The 17,611-nt window shown below is 40.0% G+C and overlaps 3 protein-coding genes and 1 non-coding gene across 5 annotated transcripts in view; 2 read left to right on the top strand and 2 right to left on the bottom strand.

Moving 5' to 3' along the window:
* Nucleotides 1-2,402: 2,402 nt before the first annotated feature.
* On the bottom strand, nt 2,403-7,293 carry nop58 (NOP58 ribonucleoprotein homolog (yeast)). Of its 2 annotated transcripts, none has more exons than XM_010786143.1 (15): nt 7,113-7,293; nt 6,536-6,612; nt 6,374-6,426; nt 5,737-5,861; nt 5,525-5,661; nt 5,307-5,371; nt 4,980-5,114; nt 4,682-4,827; nt 4,300-4,426; nt 3,957-4,120; nt 3,733-3,867; nt 3,526-3,587; nt 3,294-3,442; nt 2,896-3,017; nt 2,403-2,816 (listed from the first exon to the last, which is right to left on the bottom strand). In XM_010786143.1, the coding sequence occupies exons 1-15, from the start codon at nt 7,155-7,157 to the stop codon at nt 2,763-2,765; spliced, it is 1,596 nt and encodes a 531-aa protein (XP_010784445.1). In that variant the 5' UTR covers nt 7,158-7,293; the 3' UTR covers nt 2,403-2,762. The 2 variants fall into 2 exon arrangements, with proteins under 2 accessions (XP_010784445.1, XP_010784446.1); XM_010786144.1 differs by having other exon boundaries at nt 2,896-3,014.
* A 550-nt stretch (nt 7,294-7,843) lies between these two features.
* nufip1 (nuclear FMR1 interacting protein 1) lies at nt 7,844-11,201 on the top strand. The gene is made up of 10 exons (XM_010786145.1): nt 7,844-8,200; nt 8,478-8,563; nt 8,664-8,768; nt 8,872-8,934; nt 9,015-9,091; nt 9,224-9,316; nt 9,449-9,642; nt 9,926-10,060; nt 10,334-10,587; nt 10,682-11,201. The coding sequence occupies exons 1-10, from the start codon at nt 7,966-7,968 to the stop codon at nt 11,009-11,011; spliced, it is 1,572 nt and encodes a 523-aa protein (XP_010784447.1). The 5' UTR covers nt 7,844-7,965; the 3' UTR covers nt 11,012-11,201.
* A 1,062-nt stretch (nt 11,202-12,263) lies between these two features.
* The window catches only part of LOC104958410 (uncharacterized protein CXorf22), a 29,147-nt gene continuing 23,799 nt past the window's right edge, over nt 12,264-17,611 (top strand). The window contains exons 1-14 of the mRNA XM_010786149.1: nt 12,264-12,313; nt 13,351-13,508; nt 13,590-13,705; nt 14,048-14,186; nt 14,381-14,465; nt 14,585-14,725; nt 14,811-14,980; nt 15,197-15,303; nt 15,419-15,648; nt 15,741-15,948; nt 16,088-16,316; nt 16,590-16,742; nt 16,827-17,025; nt 17,136-17,223. Coding sequence (XP_010784451.1) covers nt 13,504-13,508; nt 13,590-13,705; nt 14,048-14,186; nt 14,381-14,465; nt 14,585-14,725; nt 14,811-14,980; nt 15,197-15,303; nt 15,419-15,648; nt 15,741-15,948; nt 16,088-16,316; nt 16,590-16,742; nt 16,827-17,025; nt 17,136-17,223 — 1,870 coding nt within the window. The 5' untranslated portion in view covers nt 12,264-12,313; nt 13,351-13,503. The remainder of the gene's footprint in view (nt 12,314-13,350; nt 13,509-13,589; nt 13,706-14,047; nt 14,187-14,380; nt 14,466-14,584; nt 14,726-14,810; nt 14,981-15,196; nt 15,304-15,418; nt 15,649-15,740; nt 15,949-16,087; nt 16,317-16,589; nt 16,743-16,826; nt 17,026-17,135; nt 17,224-17,611) is intronic.
* trnad-guc (transfer RNA aspartic acid (anticodon GUC)) lies at nt 15,054-15,125 on the bottom strand. Its single transcript has one exon. It is a non-coding gene; the product is annotated as a tRNA-Asp (tRNA).

The raw sequence follows: 17,611 nt of genomic DNA, 5'->3' as shown, positions 1-17,611 counted from the left end.
TTTAACTAAAGAAATACTGAATTATAGTCCTGTAAACTTAGCTTTAGTTTAGACGGAAATTGTACTTTTTGGTGATAGGAACATAGGACTCCATCACTTTTCTCTCATTTATCAGAAAAACCGAAATCCCTACAAAATATACCATTACTGAATGGTCTAGGGTGCTATTGAACACTAACCAGTAGTTGTATGGACATATCTGGTACAGTTCTATTGCAAATGAGATTTCTTTAGCCTACCTCTTCTCTGATACAGTCAAACTCCGAATGGGGGATAAGTGGCATAATAGCCTATAAGTTAAGAATGCTCACTCTGATGGTCATTATATTTGGAGAGGGAAATACCAGGTGGCTGAACTACATTACCAAATAGTCAGAATAAGAGTAACCCAATACAATCAAGTGTATTAGTTCTAAATTGCAAGCCTCTAAAACATAGGTGTAAATAGTACAGGTTTTATTGAAACTGGAACCTTAATTCAAAGTACAGTATACAAATCATCAAATAATTCTGTGAGAGGTCAAGTATATAGATACTAGAATAGAATGTTAAATGTCAGATTCCACAGAAACTTTAGGGGACACATGTTGACATTCTGCACAGCGGGTGTAGAACAAGTAGTTTGTACAGAATAGGAAAGACAATCAGCATTCAACAAACTCAAGACCCATCTCAGCGAGCTCAAAGATCTGGCCCATTTTGGACTCTCTGTCAGCTTGGAAGAGTCTTTGCCAGTCGCAAGAGAATTTGCGCTTCTGCTATATGTATGGAAAAAAGGAAATTGGACTGATTTGCCCAAACTTGGGTGAACTGAGGTTCATAATTGCATCAACATCAGATGCAGCCTCGGAAAATCTGCCGCTACCCGAGGATGCATTTCAACAACGTGTGTAAAGAGCAATATTTCAGACAGCGATATGGTGTCACAGCCCGAACCTAAACCCTTGTTATGGAGTCCTGTTGGCTAGGGGTGGATTGTCAGAGATGGGGCCATTCAACCAGTGCTATTTACAAAAACCCCAGCACCTACAGAAGTGAGAGACATTACTCACTTGTATTGCAAAGATGCAAAGTGTGGAGAGAGTGGAAAGTGCCAGTGCCTCTCGGTTGGCCTTCCCTGTACGGAGTTCTGTACCTGCTGTGCAGAATGTCAAAATGTGTCCCCTAACGTTTCTGAGGAACCTGACATTTAACATCATATTCTAGTATTGATATACTTGACCTCTCACATAATTATTTGATGATTTGTATACTGTATTTTGAATTAAGGTTCCAGTTTCAATAAAACCTGTACTATTTACACCTATGTTTTAGAGGCTAGGCAATTTAGAACTAATACACTTGATTGTATTGAGTTACTCTTATTCTCACTATTTGGTGATGTAGTTCAGCCACCTGGTATTTCCCTCTCCAAATATAATGACCATCAGAGTGAGCATTCTTAATTTATAAGCTATTGTGCCACTTGTCCCCCATTCGGAATTTGACTGTCTGAGAGAAGAGGTAGGCCTATGTCTAAAGAAATCTCATTTGCAATAGAACTGTACCAGATATTTCCAACTACTGGTTAGTGTTCAATAGTACCCTAGACAATTCAGTAATGGTATATTTTTTAGGGATTTCTGTTTTTCTGATAAATGAGAGAAAAGTGATGGAGTCCTATGTTCCTATCACCAAAAAGTACAATTTCCGTCTAAACTAAAGCTAAGTTTACAGGACTATAATTCAGTATTTTTTTAGTTAAATAATTGTCTGACTATTTGGTGATGTAGGACAGCTACCTGGTTCATACCTCAGCAAATCTGAAGAGGATAAGAGAGGTCATTCTCAAGTTATGGGCTTTTTTGTCACCTTTCCCATATTCGGCCTGGTCTAATTTGGCTCTTTTTCAGGGATTTAGTCTCGCTTAGTCCTCTTGCCAAATAGTGAGCCTGTGATTATGTATGAAAACCGTTAGAACTGGTTTAAAAATGGTTCAATGAAAGTGTTTACAACCTAATTATAAACCCTTTATGACTCCTTTATAAGGGTAGTCTTATTGTCAAGTCGTACCCCTATATCATGTTGTATTTCCACTTGTTAGCCATTCTATGCAAATTAATTTCTAATTGTGGCATGCTTAAATCAGCCTTCCGACTGCCAGCTCCATAAACTACCACAAGCCACAATTAGCTCCTGGTAATACCAGAATAGCGGAGGTAAACACATCCTAGTGTTAGAAGTTAACTAGGGTCCTGCTTACATGCTTTCATTGGCAAAAGGGAGACACATTTTTTCTTAAGTAGTAATTCTATTACAAAATTGGATATAAACTAAAATCACCTACTGCAGTTTACTTTTGCCATTGAATAATCTTAATTATGTTTTTATATTCATACCACGACATTATACACACAATTTGAGCAAAAAAATGTTTATTTCAGCAGGGCAGGCAGAGGTTCAGACAAAAATATCTATCTACAATGGAATGGGAGAATCTTTCATCCACTCGTTGCTCTGCACTGGTTCTGATATTGATGTGTGACAAATAAAAACCATAAAACCATAAAGGATAGAGGATTAGAAACGTATTGGAATACACTGATTTCATATCATATCCTAGTCAGGTATAAAAAGGGAGATCAAAGGATTCTTCAACAGGAACTCTTCTCATGTCCAGAAACAGGCACTTTACAGTTTTGCCCTTGTGAAAATAAATGTATGACACAAAACTAAAATGACATAAAACCTAAGAAAGAAAATATATACACTCTCCACTTGTTTCACTCATCATCTTCATCCTTTGCCTTCTTTTTCTTCTTCTTCTTTTTTGTCGACTGGAGAGAGAAGAACAGAGTCAAACGCTGGAACACTCAAACCTCTAATGAATAGTCTGCATTTCAAACAGACTCTTACCTCTGTTACGGCCATTTCTTCCTCTACGGGTTCCGGCGCTTCAGGTTCCTCTTCTTTCTTGTCCTTTTTCTTCTTCTTTTTCTTCGGCGTCTCTTCTGCTGCTGCTGACGTTTCTGCTTCTTCTACCAAACAAGCAGACAAGATATTGAGCATCATAAACTCTATTTTGGAGCCTAAACCACAAGATAAGGTTCATCAAGATTTGATCTGTATTTTTGTAAATTATGTAACTTTATCTTTTTTTTTTTAGCATATCGTTTATTATATTATAACTTAGTACTTTTTTAACGCATGTAAGATATGCAACACTAAGCTGTCTGTGGCTCTTTCCTGCTGTAACGCTGCACATCTCCCCTCTGTGGGACTGATAAAGGTATTCTGATTCCTGTTCCACCCACCTTCTACTACTTTCTCCTTTTTGGCCTTCTTGGATTTAACCGCTGGAGTTACGGGCGCTTCAGACTCCTCCTCCACCTCTTCAAACTTCCTCTTCTTTGATGTGGAGGGAATAGTTGAGTCGCCAGATGGATCGTACATTCTCACTTCACTGAGACAATAAAAAAAAGAGATATTTAACACTTTTCACTGGAAAAATATAATCTTTTCTAAAGAAAACTTTGGATTATTTACCTCTTGTGCTGGTATTTGTCTGCCTGTGCCATTGCTTTGCCTGTTCCACTAATCCTTCGGATCTGAGAAGAAAAGACACAAATGGTTACTTATTTAAGTAGCAGGGCAAGAATGAAAGTAGAACATCTGAGGAAATATGTGAAACATTTAGTATACATCCTTTTTCAAAAAGTGTATGCATTCATGACCAATTTTAGATTGACTTACTCCTTTCTCCTCCAGCTGTCGCAGCCTGGCCTCCAGCTTGGCTCGGTTCTCTGTTCCCATCTCTGCGTTTGTGTCTTCTCCCAGGGCGTCATAGCGAATGGCCAGGGAAGCTTTAGCTGCCAGCATTCTGGAGATCTGGACAGAAAAACACAGCATATGTTTATATGCCAACCAAGAGACTAATGTTTATTAATCAGTGCAGTTTGGGGACCTTCTGGGCTTACCTTTCCCTTATTCTTGGCAGTGGTCTGACCCACTAGGGAGGCGTGGTAAATGAGACCATATTTTGGCGTGTCCTTGCGAGTCTTCAGGGCTCTAAAAAGAGCCTTCTCTGCTCCGAGGATCTGGACCGTGGAGGCCGGATGCTTTGCCAGATTCAGAAGGGAACCTTAAAAACCATCAACAAATAAATACGATGCGCTCACCAGTGCCTGCTCATTGGGCCTCTTAACACAAGCTCAGATGAGGTAGTGACTTAAAAACATCAGTCATGATCAGGAAATCGACAATATGTCGTCATCATCACAGCTTGGCTGCCTCTCACAAAGCGTCTTCTCTCTGACTCACCTGCATGTGCGATAAGACGGGCGCCCACCAGCTCTCCCACCATGACTGTCAGGTTGGGGGCGATCGCCATCATGCGGTTCTGCAGGTAGTCGTACAGCTGAGCGCGATACTCTGAAATATCAATCACCTATGGAAAAAAGGAGATGGGATTTATATAAGAACTGCCAGCACATAACCAAAGAAAGAGTTTAAAGGGGTCCTATAGTGACAGTTCAGATGAGGTAGTGACTGAAAAACCCACATGTTGCGTTTCAGGATAAAAGACAAATGTCGTCATCATCACCACTGTCTCTTCAGTTCTCCAAAATTCAACAGTGCACATTTTATAAATGTGTATATATATATAGGTATAACGGTTAAACTAGGTAAGGAAGCCACATACCTGATCACACAGGTGCCCGATGTTGCCGATGTCCTGTTCTGACACTTCTGTTCCCATGGAGATCTCTGCAGCCAGTTTAACCTCGGCCTCGATTTCCTCAGGCAGGATGTCAGACAGATCAGAGGCGGCCACGTTTGTGCGTTCACCTGCAGATACACGGACACATTAGGATACTCAGGAATGTATAACCAACAGCCTGCAATAATATCACTAACAGTTGAAAATATGGGAAGTTTTACTATGCAAGGGATATCTACCGAAATGTGTTATTGAGTTTAAATGCAGATTCTTTTCTTACCGATTTTGCGGACAAATTTGCAGTAGGCCAAGTTGTCTGTGATGATCTTTCCCACCTCTGGAAAGTGCCAGCCGTACCACTCTCTGCAGCGCATGATGTAGTTGTTCAGCTCCTTATCCAGGTCATCCAACAGAGCTGGAGAGAGGAGAAAAAACTCAAACGTTTGGCTGCATATTCAAATACACAACAGTCACATGTCTGATTGTGACCGTATTTCTGATATTCCATTCAACTATGAATTGGGAAAACAGACTTTAAATGAAATGATAGTGAAAACTAATATCAATCATCGTTTAATATTGTTAACTGTATAAAAATACAACTTACAGATAGCCTGCACAATCATAGTGTCCACCTTGTCAGGGCTGAACTTCAGCTTGTAGCGGGATAAACTGCAAAACAGAGACAAGAAGCGTCATGGTTATTTCACACAGCAAGCTGCTTATGATCTTTCCAAAGGGACATTGATGCCTCAGTGGTAGTGACGAATGCTGAGAAGCAGCGACGACATTATTTATACACCATCGTATCTTTGTGCCATCTACCTGTGAGCTAATCCAAGAGACATGGCACTGATCTCCTTGGGAGGGAGTCCAGTGACGAGGCTCTCTATCTGACTCCTGATGCATCTCATCAGTTCAGCCACTACAGGGCTGTGGATACAGGCCAGTTCCATCTTTTCCTGAGAAATAGAACATTTTAGAGCCATAATACCACTTAGCTACCGATTTATAAAGATGATTGTTAAGTCACTTACTTTAATAACTCCACCGAGTTTAGCATCACTGATGGCCAGCTGCTCATGAGCTTCCTTTGCAACAACCTTCTTCAGCAATTTCTTCAAACTCTTTCCAATTTTTCCCTCGGTCATGGCAGTGGCAGCTGTAGGGAAGAGGTAGAGAATACTGCATTAAATACTAAAACTACATAAACTGATCCAAATCAGGGAAACAGTCAATTTAATATGACCTAAGGGAATTTTAGTAAATGTCTAATTTAAATTCAGGTTCCTTAGTGTTTTTTTTAAAATGGCTAATTACCCTTGCTGTTTAAATGATAATTACACTTGGTGTTCTCTGTGGTAGTGACGAATACATCAGTTTAATCTCATTTGTATATTTAGTGGGCCAAGAGTTTAAAGGAGTCCTATAGTGACAGTTCAGATGAGGTAGTGACTGAAAAACCCACATGTTGCGTTTCAGGATAAAGACAAATGTCGTCATCATCACCACTGTCTCTTCAGTTCTCCAAAATGCAACAGTGTACATTTTATAAATGAGTATATATATATATATTGGTGTTAAGGTTAATTGTTTTTTTGAATGGCTAATTTCCCTCGCTATCTAAATGATCACTAAACTTGGTGGTCTCAGTGGTAAAACATATGTAATTACCTGCTAAGGCCTCTGTTGTGTCCTGAAACTTCTCAAAGTGCTTCAGCTTCACACTGACAGGAGAAAAACAAAAATAATTTAGACATTTTATCCAATTTACTTGAGCCACAATGTATAACATGGCGACATCTTGCTTTGGTTAGAAGCACATTCAACACTCACATTTTGTTAGCCTTTTCAGGAGTATCAAACTCCTTGTACAAGCTATCGATCTGTTGCAGCTTGGACTCATCAAGGACCTGAAATGTCACAGAAACTCTCAGTTAGTAATCATGCATTAATAAAGATTAGGAGAGATGCACAAGTATAAAAAACACTGGTCTGTAAATGTATATTTAGTTAAGTTGTCTTATTCTCTCAGTATGTAATGCTGATCCTATAACATCATACATATATAAGTAAATGTTTAGTATGTATTTGAAGATTGACAAGTAGAGTCACATAAGCTAGTCCCCACATGCACACGTGGTTACAAGGCCTGCAGAGTGGCAACGTGCATTAGCTTGAGCCTTAACTTAAACCACTCCTGTACAAGCAAAAACATTACATTGGCTAATTAATATAGTCGAATGCAATTTAAAATATAGTTGTCATTTTGCTTACTATCACTAACGTTAACTACAGTTGAAAAGAAGCGACACAGTCTGTGGGTAAGTAGCTGTGAAGCTAACCGATGCTAACTCATGTGTAATAATTCCTCGTTTTTTTGAGTGACATTAAACAGAAGTCAAATACATACTTTGAATATGGCATATCCAGCGGCGGTCTCGAATAAGACGAGCATTTTGGCAGCAAAATGTGTGCGCTCTCTCAGTTGAGTGCCTCCAGGTACTTCACGAAGTCACCACGCTGCTGCACTCTGAGGAACACACGCGGCGCGAGGGAGAAAACTGCTGTGTTGCCACTTCCGCTCAGACGGTATCCCCCGAATCAGAAAAAAATCTCTCTCTTTTGTAATCGATATTTCAGATGATTTTGAAAGTATTCCTTGCATTTAAGTTTTTCAAAGATAGACAAAAATACCTCATGTATTTACATTAATGGCATGGTTTAATGCTGCAAATCTAAATTTAATTGAAATGTTATCAAAAGTGTAAAATAAATCCCAGTTTACTTAAAACACCTCTTTCACTTCCTTCTGTGTCTTAGAAAAAGCAACGTATAGTGCTCTATGCAGTGAATATTTGCTTCACAGCTTCTTAGCATCATGTATAAATAAATTCCACATGCGTTTTCTCCTCAACCTGGCAACCTCAGGAGATTGAGTTGTGTTTAATCTCGCGAGAAGTTTCGCAAACATACCGTTATTTCGAATTAAAATGTTTAAGCTAGGCTTTTTGACACAGATAAAACAGCATAACAGAGTATGTCATGTGCATATTTTAACAAAACAACCACTAAGGATGATAGCTATCGCTCATATTTGTTATTTTGTTTGTTTTGGTTATAAATGTATGCCCTTCCTGCTCTCGCGGAAATGACGTACGTGTGTCTATAGCAAAACATGCACATGTGAGAGCTGCGTGGTGAGAAACCCAGATTTACTAAATTTAATTTACTCTTGACGCAACGAAAGATTTAAGGGGTGAAGTATGAATGAACCGAGGCACTATCCTCCGCCGGACTTCAGTTGTCCCCCTCCAGACTTCATCCAGCCCTTCCAGCAGCAGCAGCAGCCCGGCTCCAGCAGCTTCCACCCCAGCATGTGGAGCTGGGGAGAGACGCCCGAGCCCACCTGGGAGTCCAGGGGCCAGGCTGGGTGGCATACAGGAGCAGGCTTTGGTCCTCCATCTGGCCGTGGAGACTATGGATCAAAACGTTCACATGGTGAGTAGCATTTACTATTCAACTATTACATGATGAGGTGTTAATGCATCTACTTGGCCCTATTACTAATGACTTTTCTTAGACAAACCAATATCTAAAAACACTGTGGGAAAGTATTAAAGTGTTACTCTGCCAATGTTTAGAACGGGCAATCTCTGAGCCCAATATGTGATTCCTTACCCCCATCAGGGTAATTGCTAACATGACATAATTTACTTAAGAGCCATCATGTGAATGTCACATCATTAAAATGGAGGTGTTGATGGATTGTCTTCAGGTCAAAACTTTAACCGTGGAGTGCATCATGGAGGAAATCGAGGTGGAGGACAGAATTATGGTGCCCCCAACAATTATGGGAAAAAGGTATCTATCTGTTCGAACATTGTCGTTGTAATCTGGACCTTAATAGTGTTTGTCATACATTCTGCTCTACATTGTGAACTAATCCATCTATAATCCACAGCAGAAAAATAAGAAAGAGCCACAGTTTTCACATTTTTGTGACACTTGTGACCGGAGCTTCAAAAACCAGGAGAAGTACGATGAACATGTTTCTCAACACGTGAAGGTAATTTGATATATCTATCAAGTATATTCTGCTTTCTTACATGTCATTTATGAAAATCAGTATTCCCGATTCACTGACTAACTCCATCACATCTCTTGCCTAGTGTTCTGTTCCTGACTGCAGCTTCATGGCTCATGAAAAAATAGTCAGCATCCACTGGAAAAACGTAGGTGTAACACCTTGCTGTTTATCTGAAACTCAGTATTTTCCTTTGCTGAAATCAGTCTTTTTCTATCCTGACTGCAGAACCATGCACCAGGCGCTAAAAGAATCAAGTTGGACACAGAAGACGAGATTGCAAAATGGAGAGAGGAGAGGCGCAAGTCAGTATTCACAAATAGATTTTTACGCTACTTTTAATGTTGTATATACATAGCTTTTGCCTATGATATCTACTTCCAAACAGCAGGACATGATGATTGTTGTTTAACTTGGGTCTTAATGTGTCTCCCCAGACATTATCCAACACTTCAGAATATTGACAAGAAGAAGAAAGTGATGGATGAGCGTGAGCAGACAGGAGCTGTTCTAGACACAGCTCAGTTTGGGTACATATTTAATAATTTGGTTTGTAAGTTATGTATTTCGCACTGGATCTTTCTTGTTTTTTCTGTAATTGCAAAAAGAAACAACAGTACCTTTGTATCTAAATCTAAACTCTAATATTTTTTTATTCCCAGCCGAATGAGGGGCAGAGGCAGAGGGCGGGGGCGAGGTCGAGGTCAAGGACGGGGCTGGGGTAACAGAGGGTCCCATGAGCAACACCCTCAGGGCCCTCACCCATCAGACAGCAGCGCCACAGAGAGACCCCCCCCTCTCACCCAGCCCCGCAGACATGAGGATCCTCTGGGAGCACTCGCCAGCAGTGATCATGGTGAGTTACTCAGACATGTACTTTGTATTGTATTCAAACAACACTGTTAACAGTCAGTGGAAATATGTTATTGTGCATTTTTTTTCACGTCTGTTTAATTGTTGAAGTCTGGTACCAATTCAAATGACTGTTGGTTTGATGTTAATTATAGACATATTTCAAAAATTCTGATCATCAAAACCACAAGAGGTCCTTGTGCATAACGTCATAGATGAAAAATATTGATGCCGTGGAAATAACATCTGTAAAGGTAACTTTTGTACATTTTAATCTGTGCTTCCAGATTCTGACCGAGAGGAACCCGCCCCTCAATCCAAAGCTGGTGCCCTCATTGTGCCTCCCAAGCAGATGAGCTCCGCTCTGGGCTCCTTGGTGGCCAACTACGGCTCCATGAGTGAAAGTGATGAGGGACCAGAAGGTACGTTTACCAACATCCTCAATCTGCACATAAAAACAACTTTAAAAAACTGCTTACTCTACTATATTTAAATAACAAATATTTTGTCATGAGTAATTAAATCACAGATAGTAATTGAATTTGACCCAAGACTAGCTTTATTATTGGTCATTTGGTTTTATTCTGTTGACAGAGGAGGTGTATATACATTCATGGGCAAAGCACATATTATGGAATTGCATGTCACAGGAAAAACACAAAAATATATTGATAATATTTGTCCTCTTGTTGCAGAAACCCCTATTAAAAGAGCTAAAGACCTTGTGAAAGAAAACCAGGCTCTCCTAAACACAATACCGCCTAAGGATAGAGGACCCTCGAGAGGCCCGGGCTCCTCTTTACAGGGTCACAAAGATGCACATCCTAACAACGCCCATCACACACATAACAACAGAAGAGGAAGAGGGGGCAGAGGACGAGGAGGCAGGGGGGGTAGAGGAGGGTACCAAGATATACCGCAGGCACGTCGTCCCACTTTACTTGAGATGGTAAGATTATATAAGCATATTTCACTGGATTTATAATGTAAAATTGTCTAGATAATGCATCTTCTCAGCCCTCACAAATCTCTCTATTTTCTAGCTTCTGGCTGCAGATATCCGCCACGAAAGGAATGTCCTCCTGCAGTGTGTGCGTTATGTTGTCCGAAACAACTTCTTCGGCCTGGAAAGCAGACCTCAGAATAAGGAAAGGATAAAGGAAAAAGTCCCACATGTTATCCCAATTGAAGAGCAGGAAGTGAGGAAGGAAAAGCCAACAGAAAAGGACAGGGCTGTGTCTCCTTCTCCTGTTGGTGAAGAGTCAACTGTCAAAGACTGCATCAGCCTCCATCTGATGGACACAGATAGAATCACACCTACCTCTAATATTTATGAAGATGAAATATGGGAGAGCCCTGGAGCTATGTCCTAATAAATTACTTAAATTAATAAATATTATTTTGTTCTCAATCAGAAAGGTAAGACACTAGTCTTACACAAGTTGGTGTTAATAATTTTTCTGTGGTATTAGATTGACTAACAATATTCAGTTATATTTTTGTAACATTACAAGGAACACATTTGTTCTTATTAATAAATAAAATCAACTATATCAACCAGTTTACCTTTGTGAAAACCTTGGTTTAATATTATTGTAAGCTTTAATTATCGGAATGCTATATGTAAATGATTTGCTGTGTTGTAAAACGTGTAGATTTGAATGGAAGCCGGAGGGCCTCTGGTTCAAGTCCCCGATCAGACTAAGTACAGACTTTCGAATAGTCTCATGGTGCCTGCCGAGATGCCTTTGAGCCAAGCACTGTCCCCCACGCTTCTCACAGGGTGGTGTGTAGTTGCTCTTAAATGCAGTGTCGAAATGTCATCATGTTTGACGATTAGAAGTTGATTCGATTCCTCCATATCTGTGTACAGTTGATTGAGAAAATGAAAGAAAATCTATGATAACTATAGTTAATAACACCTAATATAATGAGAAATGTAGCTTCAATATAAAGATTTTCTTAGTTTTGGTTCCAAATATGAGATTTTAAATTGATTTCATCATTAAAATCATTGTTATACCATTAGATAAATGCTGACAAAGGGGCTGAGACATTTTATATATATATTTTTTTTAAACAGCTGAGCATTTTTTATGATCATAATCTGTATTGACAATCCTGAAAACCTAAGGTACTTTGGATTTCTAAGCAAAGGTGGAAAGTATGTACATTTACTCAAGTAGTGTACTTAAATACAATGTTGTACTTCTACTTTCCTTGAGTATATCTATCTATCACCTGAGTATTTCCATTTTAGAGATTTTAGTAATTCTTCCACCTCAGTAAGGTTGTTTCTCCACTTTCAACAGCTGCACCTTCCACCTGCACACGCGCTGCCACTAGAGTCGCACTGGTCGCCTAGAAACCACCTGAGTCTCACTTCACCTAGCAACAGTAAAGTTGACTATCGGTATGCAAGCCAGCAATTCGACGAAACTGCACGATAATTATTTTAAATGTAAGTTACGTTAATGAGAATACATTTGTGACGTCTGTAGGTCAGTAGTACTGTCATGTGAAGTGATATCATGGCTGGAAGTTGTGTTCGAGTTGACCCACGCTGTGTCGAGTTCAACGACGTGAAAGTCGGACAGATTTACAAGACTACCGTCACGGCAACAAATGTTGGAAAAGCTTCGACGAAAATAAGGTTTGAAAAGCCTGGGTTAAAGGTAAAGCAAACGCATACAGTCTGTAAAGTAAACACATATGTTTTGTTTGTATCAATTTACAAGCTAAGCTATACGAAATAACTAAATTCAATTAAAATGACGCAACGATAGCTTAGTTGCAATGCCGTTATGCTAGCTAAATTCGGTTTGAGCTAGCTAAAACTTCTTCAATAAATTATGCTAATATTAGCTCATTTCCTAAGGTCTATTCAACCATCATATAAGTTATTTCCCTTTCTCCTTTTTTAAACAGTTTGCATTGTTATAAGAGAGTCTTAGTATGTTCTACCTACTCTAAAATTGTCCACCTATTAATTACATGCTAATTGCTTTTTACCACTAGCAAACACCACGTGCCGAATTTATGCTAATGTTAGCTAATTCCCATTACTTCTATCTATCTATCTATCTATCTATCTATATCTATTTATCTATTTATCTATCTATCTATCTATCTATCTACCTACCTACCTACCTATCTATCTATCTATCTATCTACCTATCTATCTATCTATCTATCTATCTATCTATCTATCTATCTATCTATCTATCTATCTATCTGTCTATCTAATAATAGTAATATAGTTATAAATGTCTATTATAACAATGACGTAACAATGGCCACATCATTTTGCTAACATTAGCTTAATTGCTGTTACACTAGCTAAAATCTCGTGCAATACATGATGCTAATTTTACCAAATGTATCTGTCTGTCCGTCTATCATAACAATAATAATAATGTATGATATAATTGTCATTATGGTATCCAGGAGAATTTCCAATGTATTTTACTGACATTGTGCTTTTTTTTGTCACAAGAGTGTCTTAGTATGTTCTATTTACTCCAAAAGTGTCGTCCTATTAATTATTTAATTTATCTGAGTAAACTGAATACGCATTTAATTAGAATAGTTAGATGTGTGCATCTCTGTTTTAGAATGTTCTCTAAATGGTAAATCAAAATGTGTCACCAATGTGGTTATTTTGTGATTATTGCCCTTTTCTCCCTCATCTTTTCCATCTTTTTTTTGGCAGTTGTTTAAGTTCACAGCATCAACCTTGGCCAAGGTGGTGGCTCCAGGTCTGTCTGTGAGCGGCCTGCTGGAGTTTACTCCAGAGGAAGAGGAGGAGGTCAGAGACTGCCTTCTGATTCATATAGATGATGTAGAAACAATCAAAATTCCACTGATGTGGTAAGGGAGCTGAAGGACCAAACACTTTGCGTGTCACATGTTCATGCATTCATTTGACATTTTAACGCCTTGCTCCTCCAGGTTTCCCAGGGTTTTTTCCTTCCAAATGGACTCAGTGCTAGACTTTGGGTGTATTGCTGCAAGCAGTCGGTTGATCAGCAAACAGCACCAAATAACCAATCAGGGATCAGCACCTGGTAAATTAAGCATTTCATTAATTCTTCATCTAATCTAAGTATGTAACCTTATATTTCTTCAAAACATAGACTCCATGACCCATCACATTTATTTTGCCATAGTTATACTATTATTCTATCCTAAGAAGTATTACAAAGTCTTCACATTCAAAACATTTATACTTAAAAGATTGCAGATACTCTGTACATTTTCATAAATGCAGTGACCTGTTTATAGAAAATACCCCGCCAGGTATAGACTGTTAACCTCTTATAACACATGAACTCTCTCAAGTAGTATGTACTCTTTTCTTAAAATACTCCATGAGATTATTTGTATTTATTTTCTTGTGTGCATTGAAGGTGTGTTCCAGGTTCAGTACAGTGGAGACGCCTCAGTCAAACTCTCACCCTGCAGTGGAGTCATAGCAGCTGGTGCCACCCAGTGGCTTAAAGTGGAGCTGCGCACAGACAGACCAAGGCACATTGATGAAAAGGCTATGTAAGAAATCATTTACACCAACATACCTGTGAACACATAGAATATCAAGGGATTGGACACTAAATGCTTCGTCACAATTTCAAGGTGGTTTGATTTTTTATAAAATCACTTCTCAGAAAGTGGCCAAATACTGTTCTTTGAGTATCCACTGTGCACTTGTACTCTACCTGCCTTTAACCCTCCTTTTTTTCCAGGGTGAAACTGGAGAATTGCTCTGCTGTAGTTCTCAACATAAAGGCTGAGGTGGTGGAACAGCATCTTGAGGTTTTTGACCAAAAGGTAATTCAGTCAAAGTGGAATCTGTATTGTTCCTATCATTGATACTCCATTCATCGTTGTTGCTTTCCCCCTCTTACTGGTTTTCCTGTTAAGATACTTTACTCTCTTGTGTTTTGTAGGGCAATCCACTCTCTTGTCTGTGGTTTGGACCTGTATACTTTGGAACGTCCCATGTGGAGAATGTGGTTCTGAGAAATAATGCGCCCGAGGCATGTGACTGGGTCTGCCTGCTGCAGGATACGGCTGCTGGGATTGAGGTGGTGAGTAATTCCATCAGGGAAAGTTGGTGCCAATCAGCAAATATTGTGTTTAATCAAGATTATGTCTACTGTGATGGCTGTGTAGGGAACAGACCTCCAGAAGAGCACAGACGCCGCCCTGCTGGAGAGAATGCAGAAGAGCAGTTCAGCCACCCGTGACGTCTCTCAGGTCTTGGTGTGTGTTCCCAAACAGGGCCGACTGGGACCGTATGGAAAAACCACTGTGTCAGTGTGCTTCAGCCCTCAATGCAAGAGGTAAATAGTCTGTGATTATGTCTGAAAACATAACAAAAGTTACTATTATGGTGTAGAAAATGAAAAATTGTACCTCCCCGTCGGGGAATTGAACCCCGGTCTCCCGCGTGACAGGCGGGGATACTGACCACTATACTAACGAGGAGCACGCTACAATAGGGGGCGTGGCCTCTCTTCTACTTTGAACTGCACACTGTTTCACAACCATTTTTTTAGCAGACGGGAAGAGAAGAAGCTTGATTACTGGACCAGCAGACAAGACTACTGTCTCTTCCTGCTGTTTGAGTCATTAGGAAGCAGATATGGCTTCGTTCACCATGATGGTACTCACAATACACATGGACACACACAGTTCACATAACTAAATCAACATTATCCATTAATACATTAACTGATGATTCAAGATGGATCACACTGATCTTTTCTTGGTCTCTTTAGGTAAAAGCAGTGTGGAGCTGGCAGTGACAGGCTCTGGACTGCCTGTGTGTTTGGTGCCCAGTCCCTCTCATAGATATGATTTCCTCACTTGTGTGCTGGGTCAACGTGTGGACCTGCTGTGTGTGCTTCAGAACCTCTGTCCTCAACTTCCTGTCAATTTCCGCTTCCAAAAGTGTGCACATTTCTCCACCAAGCCCTCTTCTGGGACTATTGCTCCTGGACAATGCCAGGTAAGGATTACGATTGATTCCATTACTCATTTATAGAATCAAAGTGGAGCATCACATTTGGGAACCTTTTTTCTTTCTGTTGCATTCCTTAGGATGTGGTCTTATCTTTCACTGCACGGCAGCAAGGGAGCTTTCAGGTGTGTCAGAAGCTAGATGTCTTGGGTCCTGCTGTTCAGAGAGAAGGCATCACTGCTGATTCTGTTCATGAACTTGAGCTTCACAGCTTCCACACAATTACTCTAAACCTGTCCGCTGTCTGCTGCAATGAGACCACACAGCCTGTCCCTCATCTGAATCCTGGTTAGTATCGATCGAAGGATAAATCCCATTGAAATTGTTGTTGGTCTTGTTCTTCCCATGTTATTTCTTGACACTCGAAAAGTATGTTTATGAAAATTATCTTGAAAAATGTTCTTGTCCTGCTTCAATGGCTTCACAGGCATCACTCCAGCAGTGACTAATCCAACTGGATCACTCCCTCACGTTCGGTCAAGTGACCTGGCTCGCTGTCGTGAGATGGTGCCGAATGCTGTCCTCAGCGCCGGCAAAACACTACTCCATGAACATCGCAGGCAGAGGAGTCAAAACACAGGGGCTGAGGAGTTCCTGGCCTTTCCTAATGACCGAGCCATGAGTATCAGGCCTGCCTCTACACACCAACAGTACAGGTAGAGGTTCAAGAAACTCTACTTCACAGCCAAATTGTCGTATGTGTTTGAAACGTTCAAATACAGCAAATCAAACTTCCAAAAATGTTACATATTGGAGATTTTTTTTTTTAAACCTTATAAATTAAATATTATTTAGATAATCAGAACAATAATTAAATGTTGAATTTGGTTTCTAAAACTAGATTTGATGGGCTAATTGCTATAGCAGCAAATTGTCATTTTGTTGTTAAAGATTCCAGTTATAAAGACTTTGTGTTTAATCGTGGTTAGGACCATCTTCACTGGTGTACACCGCTATAGCTATGTGGACACCAACTATGCCTTTACTGATGAAGAGGAGAAGCAGAGGCAGCGGCAGCGACAGATTTACAGCGACTTCATCGTACAGCTCAGACATACACGCCTACAGAAACAAAAAGAGAGGTAGGTTGTCTCATAAGTTGTCTTTTTTTTTGTCATAGATTTTGTGAATGAAAAGTAAAGTAAGACCTTTTTTTTGGTTATTAGACAGCTGGAAAAAGGGGTGGAAGATGTGGACATGTGCATTGTTCCCTCTCAAGGGCTTGATCCACCTTCAGTCCGCATCAGCGACCTGGAGAGCAGTAATATCTCAGAGACCAAGCCAAACTATCGCCAAGCTTCCTCAGCAGATAAACACAGCTCCAACCAAGACATGACATCTATCACCCGGCAGGTTAACAGTCAGGTTAGATCAATGGTGGTCTAAAGTTAACTATTACGGAGTTGAACTTAATGCAAATTCATAGAAAGGTTTATTCTTTTTAGCTGATTTTTATTCACCTGCTTTCTCTCTAGGCAGTGAGTGCAGTTCCCTCTACCAGCCAGGAGGTGGCAGACTGCAACAGGACTCTGACAGCTCAGGAGCTTTTCCAAGTTTGCCTAGGCAAGAATCAATTCAAAAGTGCTACAGTAACTATTTCTTATGTTACCATGTGTACAATATGTATGAAGATTTTTATAAGACAGGGTGTCCACGGGGCCTTAAAAAGTATTAAAAGTTGATAAATCAATTTAGCAAAAATGAAGGCTATTAAAAAGTATTAAACGACATTTTCCAAGGTGTTACATTTTGTAGCTTGTTTTCAATAAGTATATAAATTGTCCAGAGAGGTTGTATTCTACAGTCTGCCTGAATGTAATCATTACGTACCATGCTGCGAATGGATCTGGCCCTTCCTACATCCAGGACATGGTTAAACCGTACACCCCAGCACGTGCACTCCGCTCTGCATCAGCCAAACAGCTCGCTGCACCCGCACTGCGAGGGGGAC

The sequence above is a fragment of the Notothenia coriiceps genome, unplaced genomic scaffold (assembly GCF_000735185.1).
Source record: "Notothenia coriiceps isolate Sejong01 unplaced genomic scaffold, NC01 NC01_scaffold00028799, whole genome shotgun sequence".
NCBI classification, from domain to species: Eukaryota; Metazoa; Chordata; class Actinopteri; order Perciformes; family Nototheniidae; genus Notothenia; species Notothenia coriiceps.
Note: the sequence above shows the minus strand (reverse complement) of the source record. Positions and strands in the feature narration are given on the sequence as shown.